This window comes from Eretmochelys imbricata, chromosome 3 (genome assembly GCF_965152235.1).
Source record: "Eretmochelys imbricata isolate rEreImb1 chromosome 3, rEreImb1.hap1, whole genome shotgun sequence".
Classification (NCBI taxonomy): Eukaryota; Metazoa; Chordata; order Testudines; family Cheloniidae; genus Eretmochelys; species Eretmochelys imbricata.
This window is the reverse complement of record NC_135574.1, coordinates 208,025,707-208,043,902: the sequence shown is the minus strand read 5'-3', so window position 1 is coordinate 208,043,902 and position 18,196 is coordinate 208,025,707. Positions and strand designations below refer to the sequence as shown.

Below are 18,196 nucleotides of genomic sequence, written 5' to 3'. Positions count from 1 at the left end.
AGAGAAGCCTCTTGACAGCATGTAGTCCTTGGGTGAACAATGGGCAATCATCCTAGCTTTGAAGTACTATTTCCTAAGCATCACCGGTAATTAGCTACATGGATTAACATAAGGCAATTGCCTATTTCCCACCATTTTCAGGTGATTTACCACAAACTTCAAAGAGAAGTTAAGACAGTGATATCCCTACATTTACAGTTCATTTAAATCTTTTGATCTCTGAATTAACAGAATACAGTGATAGACAGGAACTGTTTGGTTACGTTGTCAACTTCTAAAAATATATATGTAAACACACAAAAATTATCTACTAATGTGTCTCTAAAGGTTGAATCTGGGTCAATTAGCCTGCTAACTGTGTAACCCTTTCTGGCCCTGTGTCACATGGCATATTTATATGTATTAATGACAATTAGTTCATCCGCACATCTGTTATTTCTGGCCTGAACTGGTTTGGTGGTTGTTATTGCCATGTTCTTTGTGGTATACCTGTTAAGTTAAGTTTATAGAGGGCAATCAGTTGGCCACTTATCTATGCCAAAGGTAAAAAGCATAAGTATGCTAACTTGCTTCAGCTCATCATACAGGACGCGGCCTGTAGGTTCCTCATTTTACTGCCAAAATACTCTAGTACAAATCTATAAACCTATTATCCATTCTAATAGAACAGGAAAGGGATCGCTCAGGTAGGGGGAGACATAAGAACATAAGAATGGCCCTACTGGGTCAGACCAAGGGTCCATCTAGCCCAGTATCCTGTCTACTCACAGTGGCCAATGCCAGGTGCCCCAGAGGGAATGAACAGAACAGGGAATCATCAAGTGATCCATCCCACATTGTCCATTCCCAGCTTCTGGCAAACAGCGGCTAGGGACACCATCCCTGCCCATCCTGGCTAATAGCCATTGACGGACCTATCCTTCATGAATTTATCTAGTTCTTTTTTGAACCCTGTTATGGTCTTGACCTTCACAAGACAGTCATGGCGTTGCCCACGCTCCCCTTAGGTGAAGGGAGTCAGTCGGGGGGTCGCCCAACCTCCCCCCAGGCAGAGGATTTAAGTGTTAGTCTCACCATATTGGATTTTTTTTTCTCAAAGACCCAGTTCCTGGATCATGTGAGTTTGAGAGACACTCAGCTTGTATTTTAAAACAAAAGTGTGTTTCTAGTTCTCATGGTTGCAGTGAAAAGCTTGAAAATGTGACCTGATTGCACCCTGCAGGGCCAGAGCCAGAAAGCAAAGCAAAGAACCGGGCTGAGTGAAGTTGGCAATACTGCATATCATTGCACCTTGCATACTGCCTCTTTCCCTTATTTCATCAGACAGGTTCAGCATCAAGCAATGCAGATCAGTCCTGTCAGTGTTAGAGCCCTTTGGCAACACACCCACCCAACCTTTAGGGCTGGAGGCCCAACTAAAACTAGGCTGGAGAACACACCAGACGATGTCGGAATGTGGGGGGAAGAGATGAACATGAAGACCTAGTAATTCTTCTGTCTCTTACTTCCATTATTCCATGGAGAATTAGCTCATGTTTCCCTGAATCAGGACATCACTGAGACTATAATAGGGCAATGCACAGGTGCCCTGTTTTCCTTGGCAGTCATCCAGTTCCCCCTCAGGGGCAAACTAATTAGGGCTAGATTATGTCGTTTAAGGCACAAAGGGGCTTAGCAAGGCCACCCAAGGAGGATGCTGAGAGGCACTGCACCTCAGAAAGCTCCCCAATTGCATTGTGGGGAACAATTTGCAGCCACTTGGTCTGAGGTGCAGCTGTAGTTCTTTGAGTGCTGGGAGTTGCAATCCAGGAAACTCCAACATGTCCACTCCTCCTCCCCTGTGCAATTGCATGAGGGCTAGGAACAATCTAGCCCTCAGTCTTTAGCTTCCTACTTCATATATGTGGTAGCTGCAACAAGGTCCTTGGAAGTATGATACCAGTTCACTGATCCCATGAACAGAGCTCACTTAAACCCCAGAATCAGATTCAGGATGGTCTTCCAGTGCAGATGCTGCATGAATTAAGTGTCACAGGCCAGCATGAGAGAAACCAATAGTAACAGAACAAAGGAAAAGCATCGGCATGTACCAGCATATGCCCCAGTCTTTTCACCTGTTCTCTGAGCTCTCCAGGTATTAGCACGGCTCTGACAATGAGACTGATTAAAGGGTTAGAAAACCTGCCTTATAGTAATAGAGTCAAGGAGCTGTTGGGTTCACTTAGGTGAAATATGGGCCAACAGTGTTAATATGAGCCAGTCACTCTATCCAACATTACACAGTGTTAAACAAGGTCCAGGGTTTGGTATACAGAGACCTCAGCCTACTTAGTACCATGGCAAACACACGACCAAACAGCCTTTTGATAGTTTATTAAAGATACAGAAGAGAAAGAAATACAGTTAAAGCATTTGAAATGTATATTATTAAATATGGCTTTCATTGTAACAACATCCCTTGTTCCCTTTCCCTTTGGCTAGAGAAAGGCTTTAGAAGGAAAAAAACCATTTGACAGTCTTTAAGATGGTATGAAAGATGGTAATAACTGTGCTTTTGGGGGGAAAGAGAAGCTAGTTGAGATGGGTTGGAGCTGTCACTGCTGCTGCTGCTGTTAAAAGTCTGATCCTGTTTTGTACAAGACAAAACAAGACACAAACACGCCAAAGGGGAAAGAAAAGAACAGCAAAGATAGGAAATGCAGCTTGTGTGTCTGGTGTTGCCTCTTACTTGCAACTTCATTACTGGATAAACACAAGCAAAGCACATGGTCTGATTAGCCACGCCGAGTCTTGGCAAACCTCATACTAGCATCAGGCTGTTCAGGGAATTGCTTTCAGCTGCCTCTTTTTGGTCACAGGCTTATAGCAGTGTTCCAAAATACACAGTCTTGGCTGGCTACACCAGAGTCTTGTTAGATAGAAGGAAAAAGGAGAGGGATGGGAAAGAGAAGAAAAAGTGGAGAAGGAAAAGGATACCCATGGGGTAGAGAGAGACAAAGTCTCACATCCCAGGTTCTACTCAGGATTCAGCCAGAACCAGTAGAGGTGGTGGTGTCATCTGGGTCCCTCTCTTTGGCCCGGTTATCTCTCAGGACTGGGGTTCTAGGAGATGGTGGGTGTAGTGGCCATGATGGTAAAGTTCAGTCTAGTAGCCGGTTTTCCTCCCAAAATCTCCTTCTTTAAGGACCCATGAAGGGAATGGTGGGCACAATAGCCTGTCCCTTCATTATTTTGTCCATGAATTAGGGCTAGTTTCCAACACACCAGTTTTGATACACTGATTTCTGGTTCCACACTTTTCTTGCTTACCAGGCATGATCACAATCCTTGAGTTATAGCAGCAGGCCTTTTTGTTTGTTAATTCCGTCTTTTTGTCCATTTCATACCTTTTTCTATCAACATTTGTTGTTGTAAGTTATTGTGACATGTTATGAACTTACACTCATTTTTTATAGTTGAATACAATTAGGGTACATTTCTAGGTCCAATTATCACAACAGAGCTCCATCTATTTAGCTTAACAAAGAGAAAGTTAAGGGGTGACTCGACGACAGTCTAAAAGTACCTCCATGGGGAGCAAATATTTAATAATGGGCTCTTCACTCTAGCTGACAAAGGTATAAGATCTAATGGCTGGAAGTTGAAAGTGGACATATTCAGACTGGAAATATGGCATACATTTTTAACAGTGAGGGTAATTAACCTTTGGAACAACTTACCAAGAACTGTGGTGGATTCTCTATAACTGGCAATTTTACAAGGTATAACAGATACAACAAGTAAGCCGTGCCTGCTCAGCGTAGCACTCTGTTCCCCTCTAGTGGTGGCTAGGCCAGCGGGAAACTGATGAGCCTGCTACAGGCTTGGCTGACAGAGGTGTCTTTTAGCTCAGGTAGTAGAGGCTCATGCATTAAGAGCAAGAGGTCCCAGGTTTGATCCCAAATTATTTGTAATATTTCTTTGATAAGTCTACTTTCAAAGTCATGCCCCTGATCAGAGCGGATTCTGGCAGGCCACCCATAGTGCATAAAGTACTTGTCCCATAATATCTTGGCTATAGTGGGTAACACATTGGAGAATGCTTGGGCGTATCAAGTGAAATGATCTATTTCCACTAATACGTTAGTGTTCCTTTTGTTCTCAGGTTCTAAGGACAGAAAGTCAATACACACAAGATTCATGGGTCACTTGCTATGGATGTTAACTAACTGGTCAGATGGGGGTTTGGGTGCCATCTTCAGAGCTAAACATCTGGCACGATTCTTATAATATTCCTCTCCATCCCTTGCTAATCTGGGCCAATAGTCCTTGCTTCTTACCATTCAAGTGTCCGGTCTACCCCAAAATGCCTTCTTTCATCATGCAAGGTCTTCAGTGGAAAAATCAGTTTTCTGCAGAAATGAGACACTTTTTGCAAAAAAAAAAATCATTTAAACCAAAACCTAATTTTCCATCAAAGAACAGTGTAGATGAAAAATTTTCAACCAGCCCTAGAGTTAATCACCTAAGCATCTAAGTCACTTTTGAAAATGGGATTTATGCTTCTAAATCACATAAGTGCTTTTGAAAATCTTAAGCCCTGTCTCATAATACAAGAGCAAAGGGGAATTCAATTAAACTGAAACCAGCACATTTGAAGCTAATAAAAGCAAATAGGGTTTTTTAAAAAAAACCACAATACAATTAATCTGTGGAGCTCATTGCCACAAAATATAACAAAGGCCAAGAGCTCAGAAGGATGCTAAAGAAGGATTGAAAAATTGATATGGATAATGGGAACACGCAGATAGGATTTTTTTAAAAAACAGAATTTTAGGAAGGATATAAAACCATAATGCTTCAGGACATACACCAACTACTAACTGATGGTGGTTAGGAAGGAACTCTTAGTGGGCAGGAGTCATAACTGTGTACTAGGGGGTTTCCTGCAGCTTCGTATGAAGTATCCAGACCTGGCTATTGTCAGAGACTGGATACTGTAATAAATGGACCTCTGGTCTGATCCAGTCTGGCAATTCCCATGTTATAACTGCAGCTGATTTTGCAAACTATGGGGTCTCCACATCTCCCAGAACAGGACTAAGTCCTGAAAAGAGATTTGCATTTGAGTAGGATGGCACAGCACTCTGCTCCAGTTATTTATAGCAATCATAATAAGTCATTTTAATTGACTGCAGTTCTTTATTCCCACAGGAGAAACTGAAAATGTGCCAGTGAGTAACCCTGCAACACAGATTTCTCAGGTAAAGACAAGCAATATGCCCTGAATAATTCCAAGTTTAAAGAATGAAGAACAGATTAATAGTCTTTACAACCAAAATTCATTCAAAGGAAAAATAAAGGCAGTTATAAGACACTTATACATTCAGATGTGCACATTGCATGGACAAATGTTATGAATTGGCCATCCTTCTGAAAGGTGCTTCAATCTGACCTCTTTGCTCGCAGCTATGTGCAAATTAGATGACTGATTAATGATCTTAGCCAAGTAATTAGATGTCACCATCCCATCATTTGGGTGCACACACATCTGAGAGTGCAAAATGGGAGACAGCTGCTGAACACTCAAGCACATTGGCTTCAGTAGGGTTTCTCCTTCCCTTCCTGAGCTGCACTCTGTGCTCCTTGTCTGTTGCCAAAGATCTGGGTCTGTGTTAATCATTTAGTATAAAGTTCCCAGCTCTATGATATAACTCTTCAAATTGCATTGAGGCCCCATTTTAACTCCACTTAAAAAAAAAAAAATGATGTGTACAAGTTGTGGTGAATAGTTTTAAAATGCAGACTGCTTGTAGCAGTTTCAACACTTCCATCCCCCACTCTTGCTCTTAGTCCTGCCACTTTCCCCCTCCTTTTCCCTCTTTGCCACTACTATCCTTCCCTCCCTGTGCTGCTAGTAACAGTTCTAGGGCTGGATCCTCAGCTTGCGTAAAGCAGCATAGCCCCACTGATTTCAAGTCCCTAAAGTCAATAGAGATACATGGATTTACACCAGCTGAGGATTTGGTATATAATTCTCAGACCAGAAGGGGTACTAATCTCTGACACGGTCATCAATAAATGTAAGACTCTAGTAGCTCTTCTAGCATCTAGTGGTGGTAGAGCTGTTAGCTATTCCATGACAGGACAATGCATCAGGCCATTCCATGGGGAATAGTTGGGAAAATTAACTGAAATTGCCCTGGTGCTTAGGGTTTGCGGAAAGTCCTAACAGTAATATTTCTGTGAAATTACTATTTGCTTAAGGGCTCATTAACAAGAGATGAGAGCCATGTGTTGAGTAATGTAGCATTTATTTATAACTTCAGACCAACAGCATAAGAGGCCTGGTGAGGCAACTAAAATAATAATAATTAATAATAATGTAATTGGGAGAGGGAAGTTTTCAGGCCTTGTTTCTTGTATGAATGGTTTCCAAACAGTATAGTTAACAATACCCTGTGTGGTACGCAGTGTTGTTGCAGCCATGTTGGTCCCAGGAGATTAGAGAGACAAGGCAGGTGAGGTAATATCTTCTATTGGACCAACTTCTGTCGGTGAGAGAGACAAGCTTTCGAGCTACATGGAGCTCTTCTTCAGGGCTGGGAAACTAACTCAAGGTGTCACTGCTAAATAGCAGATTTGAACAGATTGTTTATCATAAGTAAACACATACTTCAAGGGACCATTCCAGGTGACGTGACCTATTAACACCCCTCCAGTCAGGGGGAGGAAAGGAAGTGGTGCAGGGGGAACGCAGTCCATGATTTTTAGTGTCTAGCAAAGTTATGAATTTACACTCCCAGGCTCATCTTTTGGAAGTGTTCTGCAGGTTTCTTTTGAGGATGAGGACAGATAGATCAGATATAGATTGATGGCTTTGTGAAAAGTGTTCACCCACAGGTGATATGGTGTTTTTGTCTTTTATCATTTTCCTGTTGACATTCATTCGAGAGTGTAGTGATGGTCTGGTTTCATACACAGTTACTATTGGGGCATTTAGTGCACTGGATGAGGTACACCACCACATCTTGTGATAGGTAAGTGTAGGACCCATAGATTTTGAAAGGTGTCGTGTGGGGGGTATTGATCATCATACAAGTGGAGACATGTCTGCAAGTTTTGCATCTGCTGTTCTGCTGCTTTGAGTTGGTGTGTCCTGGTCTATGGGGAGCTTGCTTCTAATGATGACCTTAGAGAGGTTGTGGGGGTTGTTTGAAGACCAGAAGAGGGGGTTCAGGAAAGATTTTTTTCAGGATGGGGTCCCCACCGAGTATGGGTTGTAGCTGTTTGATGATATCCCATATGGATTCCAGTATGGGGTGGTACGTGACAACTAGTGGTGTGCAGACAGAGTGGGTTTTATTTCTGTATTGAAGCAGGTTTTTTCAGGGTATTTGGGTGGCCTGTTCCATGATGCTATCTACTTCTCTGGTGGAGTGTCCTTTTTTGGTGAAGGCAGTTTTGAGTGTGTTGAGATGTGTATCCTGGATTTTCTCCTTAGAGTATATTCTGTAGTATCTGAGTGCCTGGCTGTAGATAACAGATTTCATGGTGCGTTTGAGGTGGTTACTAGTGCTATGAAGTAGGGGTGGAGATCTGTGGGTTTCTTGTAGATAGTTGCCTGTAGGGTTCCATTGCTGAAGTTCTTCATGGTGTCCAGGAAGTGGATGCTGGTGTGGGAGTGTTCCAGAGAGAGTTTAATAGAAGGATGGTGATTGTTGAAGTTGTGATGGAAATCCATGGGGGAGTTGAAGTCATCTGTCCAGATGATGAAAATATCATCAATGTATCTCAGGTATATCACTGATTTCGTGGTGCATTTGTCCAGAAATTTTCAAGGTGGCCACAAAGAGGTTGGGATATTGGGGAGCCATCATAATACCCTTGGCTGTTTCCATGGTTTGGACAAAGTGTTTGTTGTTGAATGTAAAATTGTTATGGGTGAGGATGAAATGGATGAGTCTGGCAATGTATTTGGGGTGGAGATCTGAGGGTTGTCCATTGTCTTGTAAATATTTGAGGCAGGCAGCTATGCGGTCTTTGTGAGGGATGTTGGGGTATAGGGAGGTGACATCCATGGTGGCAAAGATGATGTTCTGAGGGAGGTCGTTGTTGTTGCGGGTTTGCTGAGGAAGTAGGTTGTATCCTAGAGGAAGCTGGCCCTTTGTGTGAGGAGTGGTTTGAGGATCGTTTCTATGAGTCCCGATATTGCTTCAGTAAGAGTGCCGTGGCCAGATATAATGGATCTGCCTGGGTTCCCTTGTTTATCTGGGGAAGGTTTTGATGATATCCTTAAATTGGGTAAACTGTGGTGTGGGGTTGTCTTTGAGTTCATTATAGTAGGTGGTGCTGGAGAGTCGTCGGTTGGCCCCATTAATGTATTCATCACAATTGAGGCAGACAAAGGGGGTGCCACTGTAATCCCATGGAAATTCCTATTTCATTCTGCTTTTTTCCCCTTCCCAAATAACTCTGGAAGTGCATGTCCAGGAATTGAATAGAGCTGATGGATGGAATTAGGGGTAGATTTGGAACAGACGCTTCCCGGCGTACCCAGGGTTGTGATGCACCTCTCCACCACTGACCCTTAGCATAAGGAAGTCTTATCTGTGCTTGCTGTGAAAAAGCTCCCAGAAACCACCAATCTCTGGCAACACAAGCACTGACCTTCAGGCCTCCTCAGTTCTCGCTCTCTGTGTACCAGTAGCAAGAGGCACGCACCAACCCCCAAGTCCTCGGAGTGCTCCCTGCAGCATCCAGCCCCTTATCCCCTGGACACTTTCAGAACTACCAGGCCTCCTGTTCCCAGTGTGAAAGATTCAGCTCAGGACCAGCACTTTGCTTAGCACCACAGCACTTAGATCTATTTATAGAGAAAATAAGAAGTTTCTTATCAAAGGATGGCAACTTCCAGTAGAGAATTTAAAGGTGTATGCCATATTGCACTTCTCATTAGGTCACACATTTTATAGGCACTCACTATAACTCATTCCAGCACTTTTCCTGGGATTTCTAAATTTCAACCTGTACACCTCAGGGGTAATTTGAATCCTTTTGCCAGTCAGCTTTTTAAATTCAGGATATATCAAAGCTTCTACAATCTGCATTTCATTAAATACATGTAAAGTTTTACTCAAGAGTTTTGCAATCAGAATGGGGACTGTCCTGTCCTCTGGAACTTTATGTAGTTCACTTAGCCTTTCAAAACTGATGAGGTATGCTTCAGTACAGTCTGTTTCCTTGTATGCAAGGCACAACTTATCCCAGCTGGGTGTTCCTTGGATGGAGGGAGTAACTGGGGATGGCGGATTCTGCCCCGCCTGTCCCTTATGCTCTGGGAAGGCAGTCTTTCCTTCTCTTTTTCTTGGGCTTCCAACTCTTTCAGCTCCATGGCCTGCCAACATGCTGCTTCTTGCTGCTTCCTTTCGGCCTCCCTCTCCTTGGCTCTCATCTCTATTTCCGACTTTCTGCTCAGCTAACCATTTCTGATGTCCACATTCATTTTCTTTCTACTCATTCTCCAGCCTGACCAGCTCTCACTTTGTAGTTGCTTCACTGTCGCTCATGTTTATGCTTTACTTTTGTTCTATTTTCCTTTCCTGAAATAAACAAACAGAAAATAATAAAGCTGTAATCTTTCTTTTGACTGTTCCCACCCACCACACTTGAGAATCACTTAAAAGTGTTACACCAGTGATTGAAGTGTAAACCTCAGTTAAAATAACAAGCTTTGTATAAATCCTGCTTTGACTACATCACTATCACATTCTGTGGTGCAATCCAGATCAGTGAGGGGTTATCTCACCACCTGCCCTGTAACCCTGGGTGCCTCACAATGCTTTGCTGTTGTAGCTCCCAGCCTGGGCCACTCATAAACAGCCTATCACCATGCAGGTTACACCCTAAGTGTCTTTGTATAATGGTAGCCCTGGTCCAGCAGCTCTTGGTCCAACAGCCTGTCAGCAACACACTAGTCATGCTCTGGCTTCCACCAGCCTCGGTTATTACTTGAAGGGTGACCCCAACACACTCCCAGTCCCAAATTTTCCCCAAAATGTGTATTCTGCACTGTCAGGCCCTCTCCTGGACAGTTCAGCTATTAAAGTTAAGTTGCTCCTATACAGTCAATAAGCAATAGTTTGCTACTTTACCTGAAGTTACCAAACAGTTCAGTTTAAACACAGCACTGGAATGATTTAGATTAAAAAATAAAACAAGTTTATTAACAAAAGAAGACAGTTTTAAAGTGAATTCAAATATAAGAGATGAAGTTAGAAGTGGTTACCAGCAACTAAAAGCTAAAACACACATCTAAAAGTCTAAAACTTAATCTAGCAAGTTTTGGTTCAAGGCCTCTGCTCAAGATGGCCTTTCTCAATTCGTGTCTTCCAGCAAGATGGTGACTGACTCTACTTGGTCAGGATCTCTCCCAGAGGCCCAAAGGTGCTGGTGCCTTTGTCTTCTCAGGTGAAAGAACTTGGGGTTCTCTGCCCTTCTCTCTTCTAGTCCAGTGAACCTTTGAAATGGATTCTTCTGAAGATTAGCCTTCAAAGCAAAGTTTATGCAAACAGTAAAGAAAATGACATGGAGTCTGATGATGAAAAAGGATCCATGTTCTTTCTTCCCACCTGGGTTTGTTGAAATGCAAATTTGCTTTGTCCCCTGCCATTTCCTTCCTCTGCTGTCTCAAGGACCCTATTTACTACTTTTATGGAAACTGAGGTAAACACACATTCCTTTGTTTAGAACAGGAATATTTAACAGCCGTTGCTTAGGCAGGGCTGTGTGGTTTTGGACACGTGCTAATAACATCATAAAGGGGGATTTCATAACTTTACATATAACGTTGCTACAGACATTTCATCATGATATTATTGACCAGAGAGTTATTAGTTTTCAAATGATACTTCACAAGGCATATTTTGTACAAAGATTATTACAATGGTGTGTAGGGTGTGAATTCAGGGGTGCTTTCAGTCACTCTCCCCCAATGGGGCCAGGAGCTGTAGGTACTGCTGCATTACAACCTGCAGTCAGAGTGTGTGCCAGGAGCTCCCACTGGGACAGGACAGGTGCTCCCCACTTCTCCCACAGAGGGAGAAGGCATGACTGACCCTCAAAGAGCAAGGGAAACTCTCCATTTTAGAAATCAGCGTAAAGCCTACCTGAGGAGAGTTGGTGTCTTGTGATCTGAGGAGAGTCTTGCTCAAGAATGGTTTAATTTGCTGACTGCTTGCTAACTTTTGACTGTTTTGTTATGCAAATATGTTAGGTGTCATTTACGGTCCTTAATATCCAGGCCACCTTCCCCCTCAGACTAACTTTTCCCTTCTCTGAGGTGAACAGACTGTAGTTTGAGAAGGAATTGAACCTGAGAAATTCTGGATGTAAAGGTATGAGTTACTACTGCCTGAGCGAAATGATTGAGGTCTATTAGCCAAGTCAAGTCACAGGCTCATCAACCCCTATGGCCCAGGCACCTTTAGATGAGGACAGAGCACCTCAGTGAATGGGTTCCATAAGCCCTTGTGTCCTCACGCCAAACTGAGGTTCTGATGAACTTAAGGGACACTGCTCCTAATAGCACGTTAGGAGGGCTTGGATTCACATTGTTTCTGGTTCCTTTTAGTTGCAGGCACTGGCCTCTGAACTAAAAACTGGTTTCACTGAAGCAATGCAGGAACTTTCAAGAATTCAGCATGGAGAGTATGCTCTGGAGGAGAAGGTTAAGAGCTGCCACTGCACAATGGAAGAGAAAGTGGCAGAGATGAAGAATTCGCTGAACTCTTTCAAGGTAGGAGCTATTCCCACCTGTTACATTCCTCAGACACCTGTTACATTCAATGGATACTCACAGAGGTCTTTGATAAAGACGTAAGTGTCCTTGCTAGAAGACTACAATGTAACATGACTTTATTTATTAGAATTGAGAACACCACCATGCAAGAACCCCAAAACAAAGAGAGACTAAGCAGGCTGCTCCCTACCACAGAGAGGACAACTCAACCCACTTGGGCTGTCTGGCTGCAGACTGATTGTTGCCAGTCTCAGATTTCACACATCCCTACAAAACCCCCTAGCCTGCAAGCAAGACTAGGAAAACCCCCTGTCATTTATAATGCAAGCCTACAATTTTAACACAGTTTTAAAATATGCCACAACACCCTTGCCTGTTCTGAACAGCATAAAAGAACATGCAGCTACAGGCCAAGCCCAGAAATGAGTTAAACTAAAACAAACAGAGAAAATGAACTACTTGGAACCCATATTCTGGGTGAGGCTACTTATCACATTGGATTAATGAACTAGCTGGACTTAGCTGTAGAGACCCAAAGCCAGTCCCGTCATATCATAGGTCACAAGTGAAAATGAGTCTTGATGACGTGTATACATATGTCCCTCATCATAGAACTCCTACACAGCCAGTGCCCGGGGTGCCCAGGTCTGGGAGAGCAGGGGTTTAGTAGGGCATCACTGAAGGGCATTGCTATAGAGTCATACTGAAGCTTGAACAGAGCCTGTCTGCTTTCATGAGTGGGAGACCGAACATGTAGATAAATGAACTCAGTTAAAACCCTCTAAGGGTGGGCTAAAGTCATTCAGAAAGTTGGGCTCAGTTGATTTCAGTGGGAGAGAAACACCTGAGCAACACTGAAACTCTAGCCTTGGGGCAGATCCTAGCCCCCATTTTAGAAGCTTTGCGCCTCTCTGGCAGTTCACAGCAGGGGGAGAGATGGCTTAACCTCTTGGTGATGGATTCTCCCAGCTCTGCAGCACCACCCCTAGCTCCTCCCACCCACCCATATGAAGTTATATGGGAAAAAGGTGAAATGGATAATTTAAAAATAAAAAAAGCAAACTAAGGTCCCGATCCTGCAAATACTTACATGTGAGTGTCCCCATTGTGGGATGAGGGCCACAAGAAGGCGACTACAAGCTGCTCTCTGCGTCTCTCATCCAAAGGCCCTTAAAGACATTGGGAGTCATTCCATTGACTTTAATGGTCTTTGAATGAGGCCCTTTGACTCAGTCTCTCTCTGCCTCACAAAAGCTTCCTTTCTCATGCTGGTTAAGGTGCCCAAGCATACTCCAGTAACTGCGGTTATGGCAGAGATTTCCAATACATGGGATAAGTTACATGCTGTTACTGCAAAAGAATAATACCATATGACCAATGGTTTCTTTATTCCATTAATTTCTAATCAATGTGGACTGTACTCATGAGCACAGTGTCATTCCAGGCATGCATTTCATCACTACCAGGGAGCGTTAGTATCTAAATTCTCAAAGTGATGTTTGAATTTATTCTGGGTTTTAGGAGGAGCTCAGTGATGCCAAGTCGAAGATTGAAGTGATCAGTTCCAAGCAAGAGGAAATGCAACAGAAAATTGAACAGCTGCAACAAGAGAAACGTAGGGAATCCCGGAAAGTGAAAACTAAGTAAGGAACTAAACCCAGAGTGTCCTGAAGTGCTCATTGTTAATTAGCAGTGGCCTCCATTAGTGTAGACTAGCTTCATTTCTTCATGTCTGGAGACAGCCGTAATCCCTGTAGAGTAGAGAAGATGCTGGCCTTTAGAGGCACATCAAGCATTTCAGATGAGACTACGTATCCAACACACCAGAGAAATGATTAACAGCTTTAATGTCCTCATTGTTGATCCAAGAGAGTTAGTGAAAAGTGACTTGAGTAACTTCAAGGTAAACCTCAACTAAGGTTTTACTGAAAAATGTAGAACTGTTTAAAAATGTAGGGTAAGCTTTTCAAAAGTGCTTTAGGAGCACAAGTTCCATTGGAAGTCAATGGGGTACCATATTATGCAGTCCCATTTGGAAGCCAATGGCATATAGTATCATGCAATCCCACTGGAAGCCAATGGCATACAGTATTATACAATCCCTCTAAAGTCAATGGCAACTATGCTCCTAAGTCACTTAGCCTCTTTTGAAAATCCCACGGGCAGTATTACAAAAGACAGACCCTTAGGAGTATTGCAGACAATAACAGTGCGTGTACTGCTACTTACCCGGTATCCTGCCACCATGCAGCTTCCCCTGCCAGGCAAAGCATCCCAAGTACACGTGACTCAGGCAGTGCATGTGGGCACTGTGCCAGCATCTCTGTGACGAGGTGGCTGAGGTGGCAGTTGACCTGCACATTGACAGAACGGGACGCTTGCTGGTCCCCTTACTCCCTAAGCTGGCTGCCACGGGGGTAACCCATAGGCAGTCTGTAGCACCGGGGACAACTTGCTGCTGGTGGTGTCTGTTGGGGGCATCCTGTGGTTATAGTTACTAGCCCTCCTGCTAACGGCACTCAGAAGCTGCTGTATGCTGGTGGTAGCAGCAGACTGAGACCCATCCAGGGATGAGAACCCTAACGGATGTTAGCCACATCACTTAATGCACAACCTGAAGGCGCTTGGATGGTATAGTGGAAAGTGTGGTACGAGAACCTCTGTAGGACAGAATAGGAAAGGTCTGTTGCAACCCTTAGTCAGTGGAGATTGTAGCCTGCCAGGTATACAGCATTTCCTGTGTGAAATTCTCCTTATCCATTGCAACTCCTTGCAGGGGTTCTGAATAGCTTGAGTCTCTCGCGTGGACCATTGCACACCATGCACTTGTTCCACAGCAAAGCGAGCCCATGGCGCATGCATCCTGTTGTGGGGGAGTGTCTCTGCATTCATCGTCCGCTTCCTCCTTCCTTTCCCCTCTTGGGTGAGCTGCCCAATGGCCAGAGAGAGAGCCGGGGGCATGTTGCTGGTGCAATACCAAAAGCCCAGAGTGCTGCCACGTGACTGCCTGCCGATTTTCAAAACAGCTGCTCTGACCGGGGGGGGAGGGATAGCTCAGTGGTTTGAGCATTTGCCTGCTAAACCCAGGGTTGTGAGTTCAATCTTTGAGGGGGCCATTTGGGATCTGGGGCAAAAATTGGGGATTGGTCCTGCTTTGAGCAGGGGGTTGGACTAGATGACCTCCTAAAGTCCCTCCCAACCCTGGTATTCTATGATAAGGCAATGCAAAGCAGCTAGTGTTAGCTGCTCCCCGGCTCATGCAGTTACAGCTGCAATTCTGATGTGAATTGTGTGTGCCCCAAAGCCCACTTGTGCTTAGACCACCCGGGGGGCTCCTTTTACAGGCCACACTAATAACATCCCCTTGGTGACTCTCAATGATTTTCTAGGCGTTGGACACATCCCAACACCTAACTCCTTTTGTGCATCCAGGCCTTAGTTACTTGGCTAAATATCTAAGAAGAATGTATCTGGCATGACACTGTCCTGCAGCCAGGAGAAGGTGCTCCCAGAGTCATGTTAGTGAACTGTATCCAATGCAACTTCCTCATGTCATGCAAGCCCAGGTGTTGGGCCTGGAGTGCCTCCCGAGTTGTCTTGGGTTTGTATGAGCGCTCATATTTTTATTGAAGTTTGTCAAGATTACCGTTTAAGCTGAGCGTTTGCTCTGTGGTATTGTGCTTTCCAGTTGCCTCTCTCTATTTTCACAGAAGAACACAAAAGGATGAACACGGGTCACAAACGGTGCAAGGCAGTCCGTTCCGATCGATAAATCTCCCGGAGCCTGTCCTGATTAATGAAGATCTTACAAGTCTTTTGCACCAGGCAACCTATGAGAGAGGTATGAGTGAGGGAGAATGAAGCAAGGGTTCCTTCCCTTTCCTCTAAAAATACTCCCCATAGTAAGCTTTCAAAGGATAAGGTGAGATGTACATTGCAGATATCAGTATTTGTCAGCATCTTTGTGTACACACACTAACATGGCTGGATTAGGGCAGGATATCCAGGCACAGGTCTGAGAGAGGTCTCGTGAAGTTTGGATGTATTCGGAGTGGAGAGCACAGCTAGTGTTTGGATTGGCCCTGGGGAGAAGCTAGTTTGCATTGATAGGCCCCGGTGCTAGGAGAAGCATGGATACTTTGATAGCTGTTGAGAGTTCTTGGGCTGGATTAGACCTGGGTTTTATTTAGGCCCCGATTCAGAAGAGCATGTACGCACATGCTTAATTTTGAAGACAAGTACCAAAGAAATATTAAACAGTTCTGTTTTGCTATCAGAACCCGTTGCTTCCAGGGTCACCTTCTGTGGACCAAACTTCTGGGTTATATTCTCCTTATTAAAATTGGTAGTTAGGGAGAAAAAAATTCCCAAAGTTAACTGCTCAGAAAAATTCAAAATTAAAATTAAAATGTCAAAAAAATATTCAGCATAACGTTTCATCAAAGAGTTTGCTGTGATTTCCATTCCTTTCTATTCCCAATAAATTGTCCTGTTTTCTTCATTCCCTCTGAAGCATCTGGCAACGGCCACTGTCAGAAGACAGGATACAGAGCTAGATGGACCATTGGTCTGACCCAGTATGGCTGTTCTTATGACCCAGCTGGTAAAGAAATCAAGAGTTTAAATGGATCTTTCTCAGGAGAAGACCTAAAAGAGGCATTCCACAGGCTAATATTAAAGAATTAAAAATCTAAACTTTCCTTTTTTATGGTTTGACTACACCTTTCAAGAAGAAACCTGCTACACAAACACCTGCTCATGTCTAGCTATATTAACATCTTACGTAGCTTTCCTTCATTCTTCCACAGCCTCTGATACCAGATCCATGGCAGCTGGAGAAGGAAATGTGAAAGTAGTGTCAGGCCCTGGTAGGTGAATATTTACCTTTTAAAACCTCCTCCAGGGTTCACCAACCAGCTTCTTTAGAGGAATCCTGACAAAATGGAATGGTAAATTTATATAATTATTTCCAGCTAATGCTGAGTTTTGCTCCGGAAAAACAAATACTTCAAAGTCAATTAGCGCAGTGGTTTAACTGAACTCCTGGTAGATTTGTGATAAAAGAATCTTTGCAAGAATGTGGTTTTCTTTTTCTGGTTTTTTGCAAGAACAGACCAAAATTTCCAGTGCAAATTTACCATAGTCACCAGAAGCATTTTACAATTCAGAATGTTTCTTTCACTTTGGTTCTCTTTAAAAAAAATCTGGGGAAATTAGCTACGTTTTCTATTAGAATCCAATTAAAGGGATAGATAAGGCTGACAAGGACCTAGCAAGACAAGTCAGGCACATTGTGGAGAATCCACTAGTGACCCCTATATATTTAGAAACTTTCTTCCCGGTTTTCCACCCCTCCTATCTGTTCTTGTTTGCACTGTTACAATAGTGATTTCTTCACAGTGCTGTCTTTACTGTATTGGATGATTTTAGGAAGAGATTTTCAAAAGGGTGGCATCCATCTTGTGAGTGGAATTTGCACTTGCATTTTCGCAGTGGCATTTGAATTGGTGGTGCAAATCTGAATATTTGAACCAGTACCTGATTGCTGGTGCAAACCAGTGCTCTGACTTGCAACTGCAAAGCATTCTTCAGACAACAAGAAGTCAAGTGTCATTTTTGCAAGTTCAAATTGCCCCTACAGGCAGGGGAACTTGGGCTTCATCCCTTTGGAAAAGTATATCCACTGTAAACCGTCTATTAGGGGTGCTGTACAGCATCCCTATCACTTTGGAAGGGACGTGCTTTGTAATTATTATTACATAGCAGTTTTTCATGCAGACTTTTTACAAAGATTGCAAAGTCCTGACAGTGGCTTGTGGTTTCTAGGTGGGAGCAGTGCAAATCCAGAGACAGAAGAAAGCCTCAAGCCTTCCCTGCCAGCTGACATTCAGCCAAAGGGTCACCCCACATCGACTGTGTGGAAGCAGCCCAAAGACAGTAAAGAGTGGAGTGATGAATATATTTCTAAGGAGCACTCAGACAGAGTGAAGGAAACAGGCCAAAGCAGATACACTTCAGTGGACAATGTCTTATGTGAAACTTCTTTCGCTGGTAAGACTAATAAAAGCAGCTGTGGCTAAAAAGCATGGAGGCTTTGGGATTCTAGAAGCCATCAGCACTAGTCTGGAATCAAATGAGTTAGCAATGGGACCTACGAGTAGTTTAAGTTGCAAGTTTGTTTTAGGTTTCAGAGGAGAGCTAGCTGAAATGCAGGATTTCCCATTTGCGAGAAATGTTGGCATTCCAAAATTTGAGTTAGGGGAACAAAACCAATTTTCTTCTAAATTTCCCATGAACCAGAAATGCCCCCCCAAATTTCTTTTTAGAACCACCAGCAAAGGGTGTTGTCAGACATAAAATCTGCTCACCAGGACCCTGACAGCTGATGAGTGACATTAACATTAAACTGGTCCAATA

General features: G+C 43.5%; 1 protein-coding gene across 1 annotated transcript in view; it reads left to right on the top strand.

Moving 5' to 3' along the window:
- The first annotated feature begins 982 nt into the window (after positions 1 to 982).
- Positions 983 to 18,196, top strand: part of ARHGEF33 (Rho guanine nucleotide exchange factor 33) — a 32,797-nt gene continuing 15,583 nt past the window's right edge. The window contains exons 1-7 of the mRNA XM_077812203.1: positions 983 to 1,007; positions 5,194 to 5,243; positions 11,612 to 11,776; positions 13,301 to 13,422; positions 15,490 to 15,620; positions 16,588 to 16,647; positions 17,606 to 17,830. Coding sequence (XP_077668329.1) covers positions 983 to 1,007; positions 5,194 to 5,243; positions 11,612 to 11,776; positions 13,301 to 13,422; positions 15,490 to 15,620; positions 16,588 to 16,647; positions 17,606 to 17,830 — 778 coding nt within the window. The remainder of the gene's footprint in view (positions 1,008 to 5,193; positions 5,244 to 11,611; positions 11,777 to 13,300; positions 13,423 to 15,489; positions 15,621 to 16,587; positions 16,648 to 17,605; positions 17,831 to 18,196) is intronic.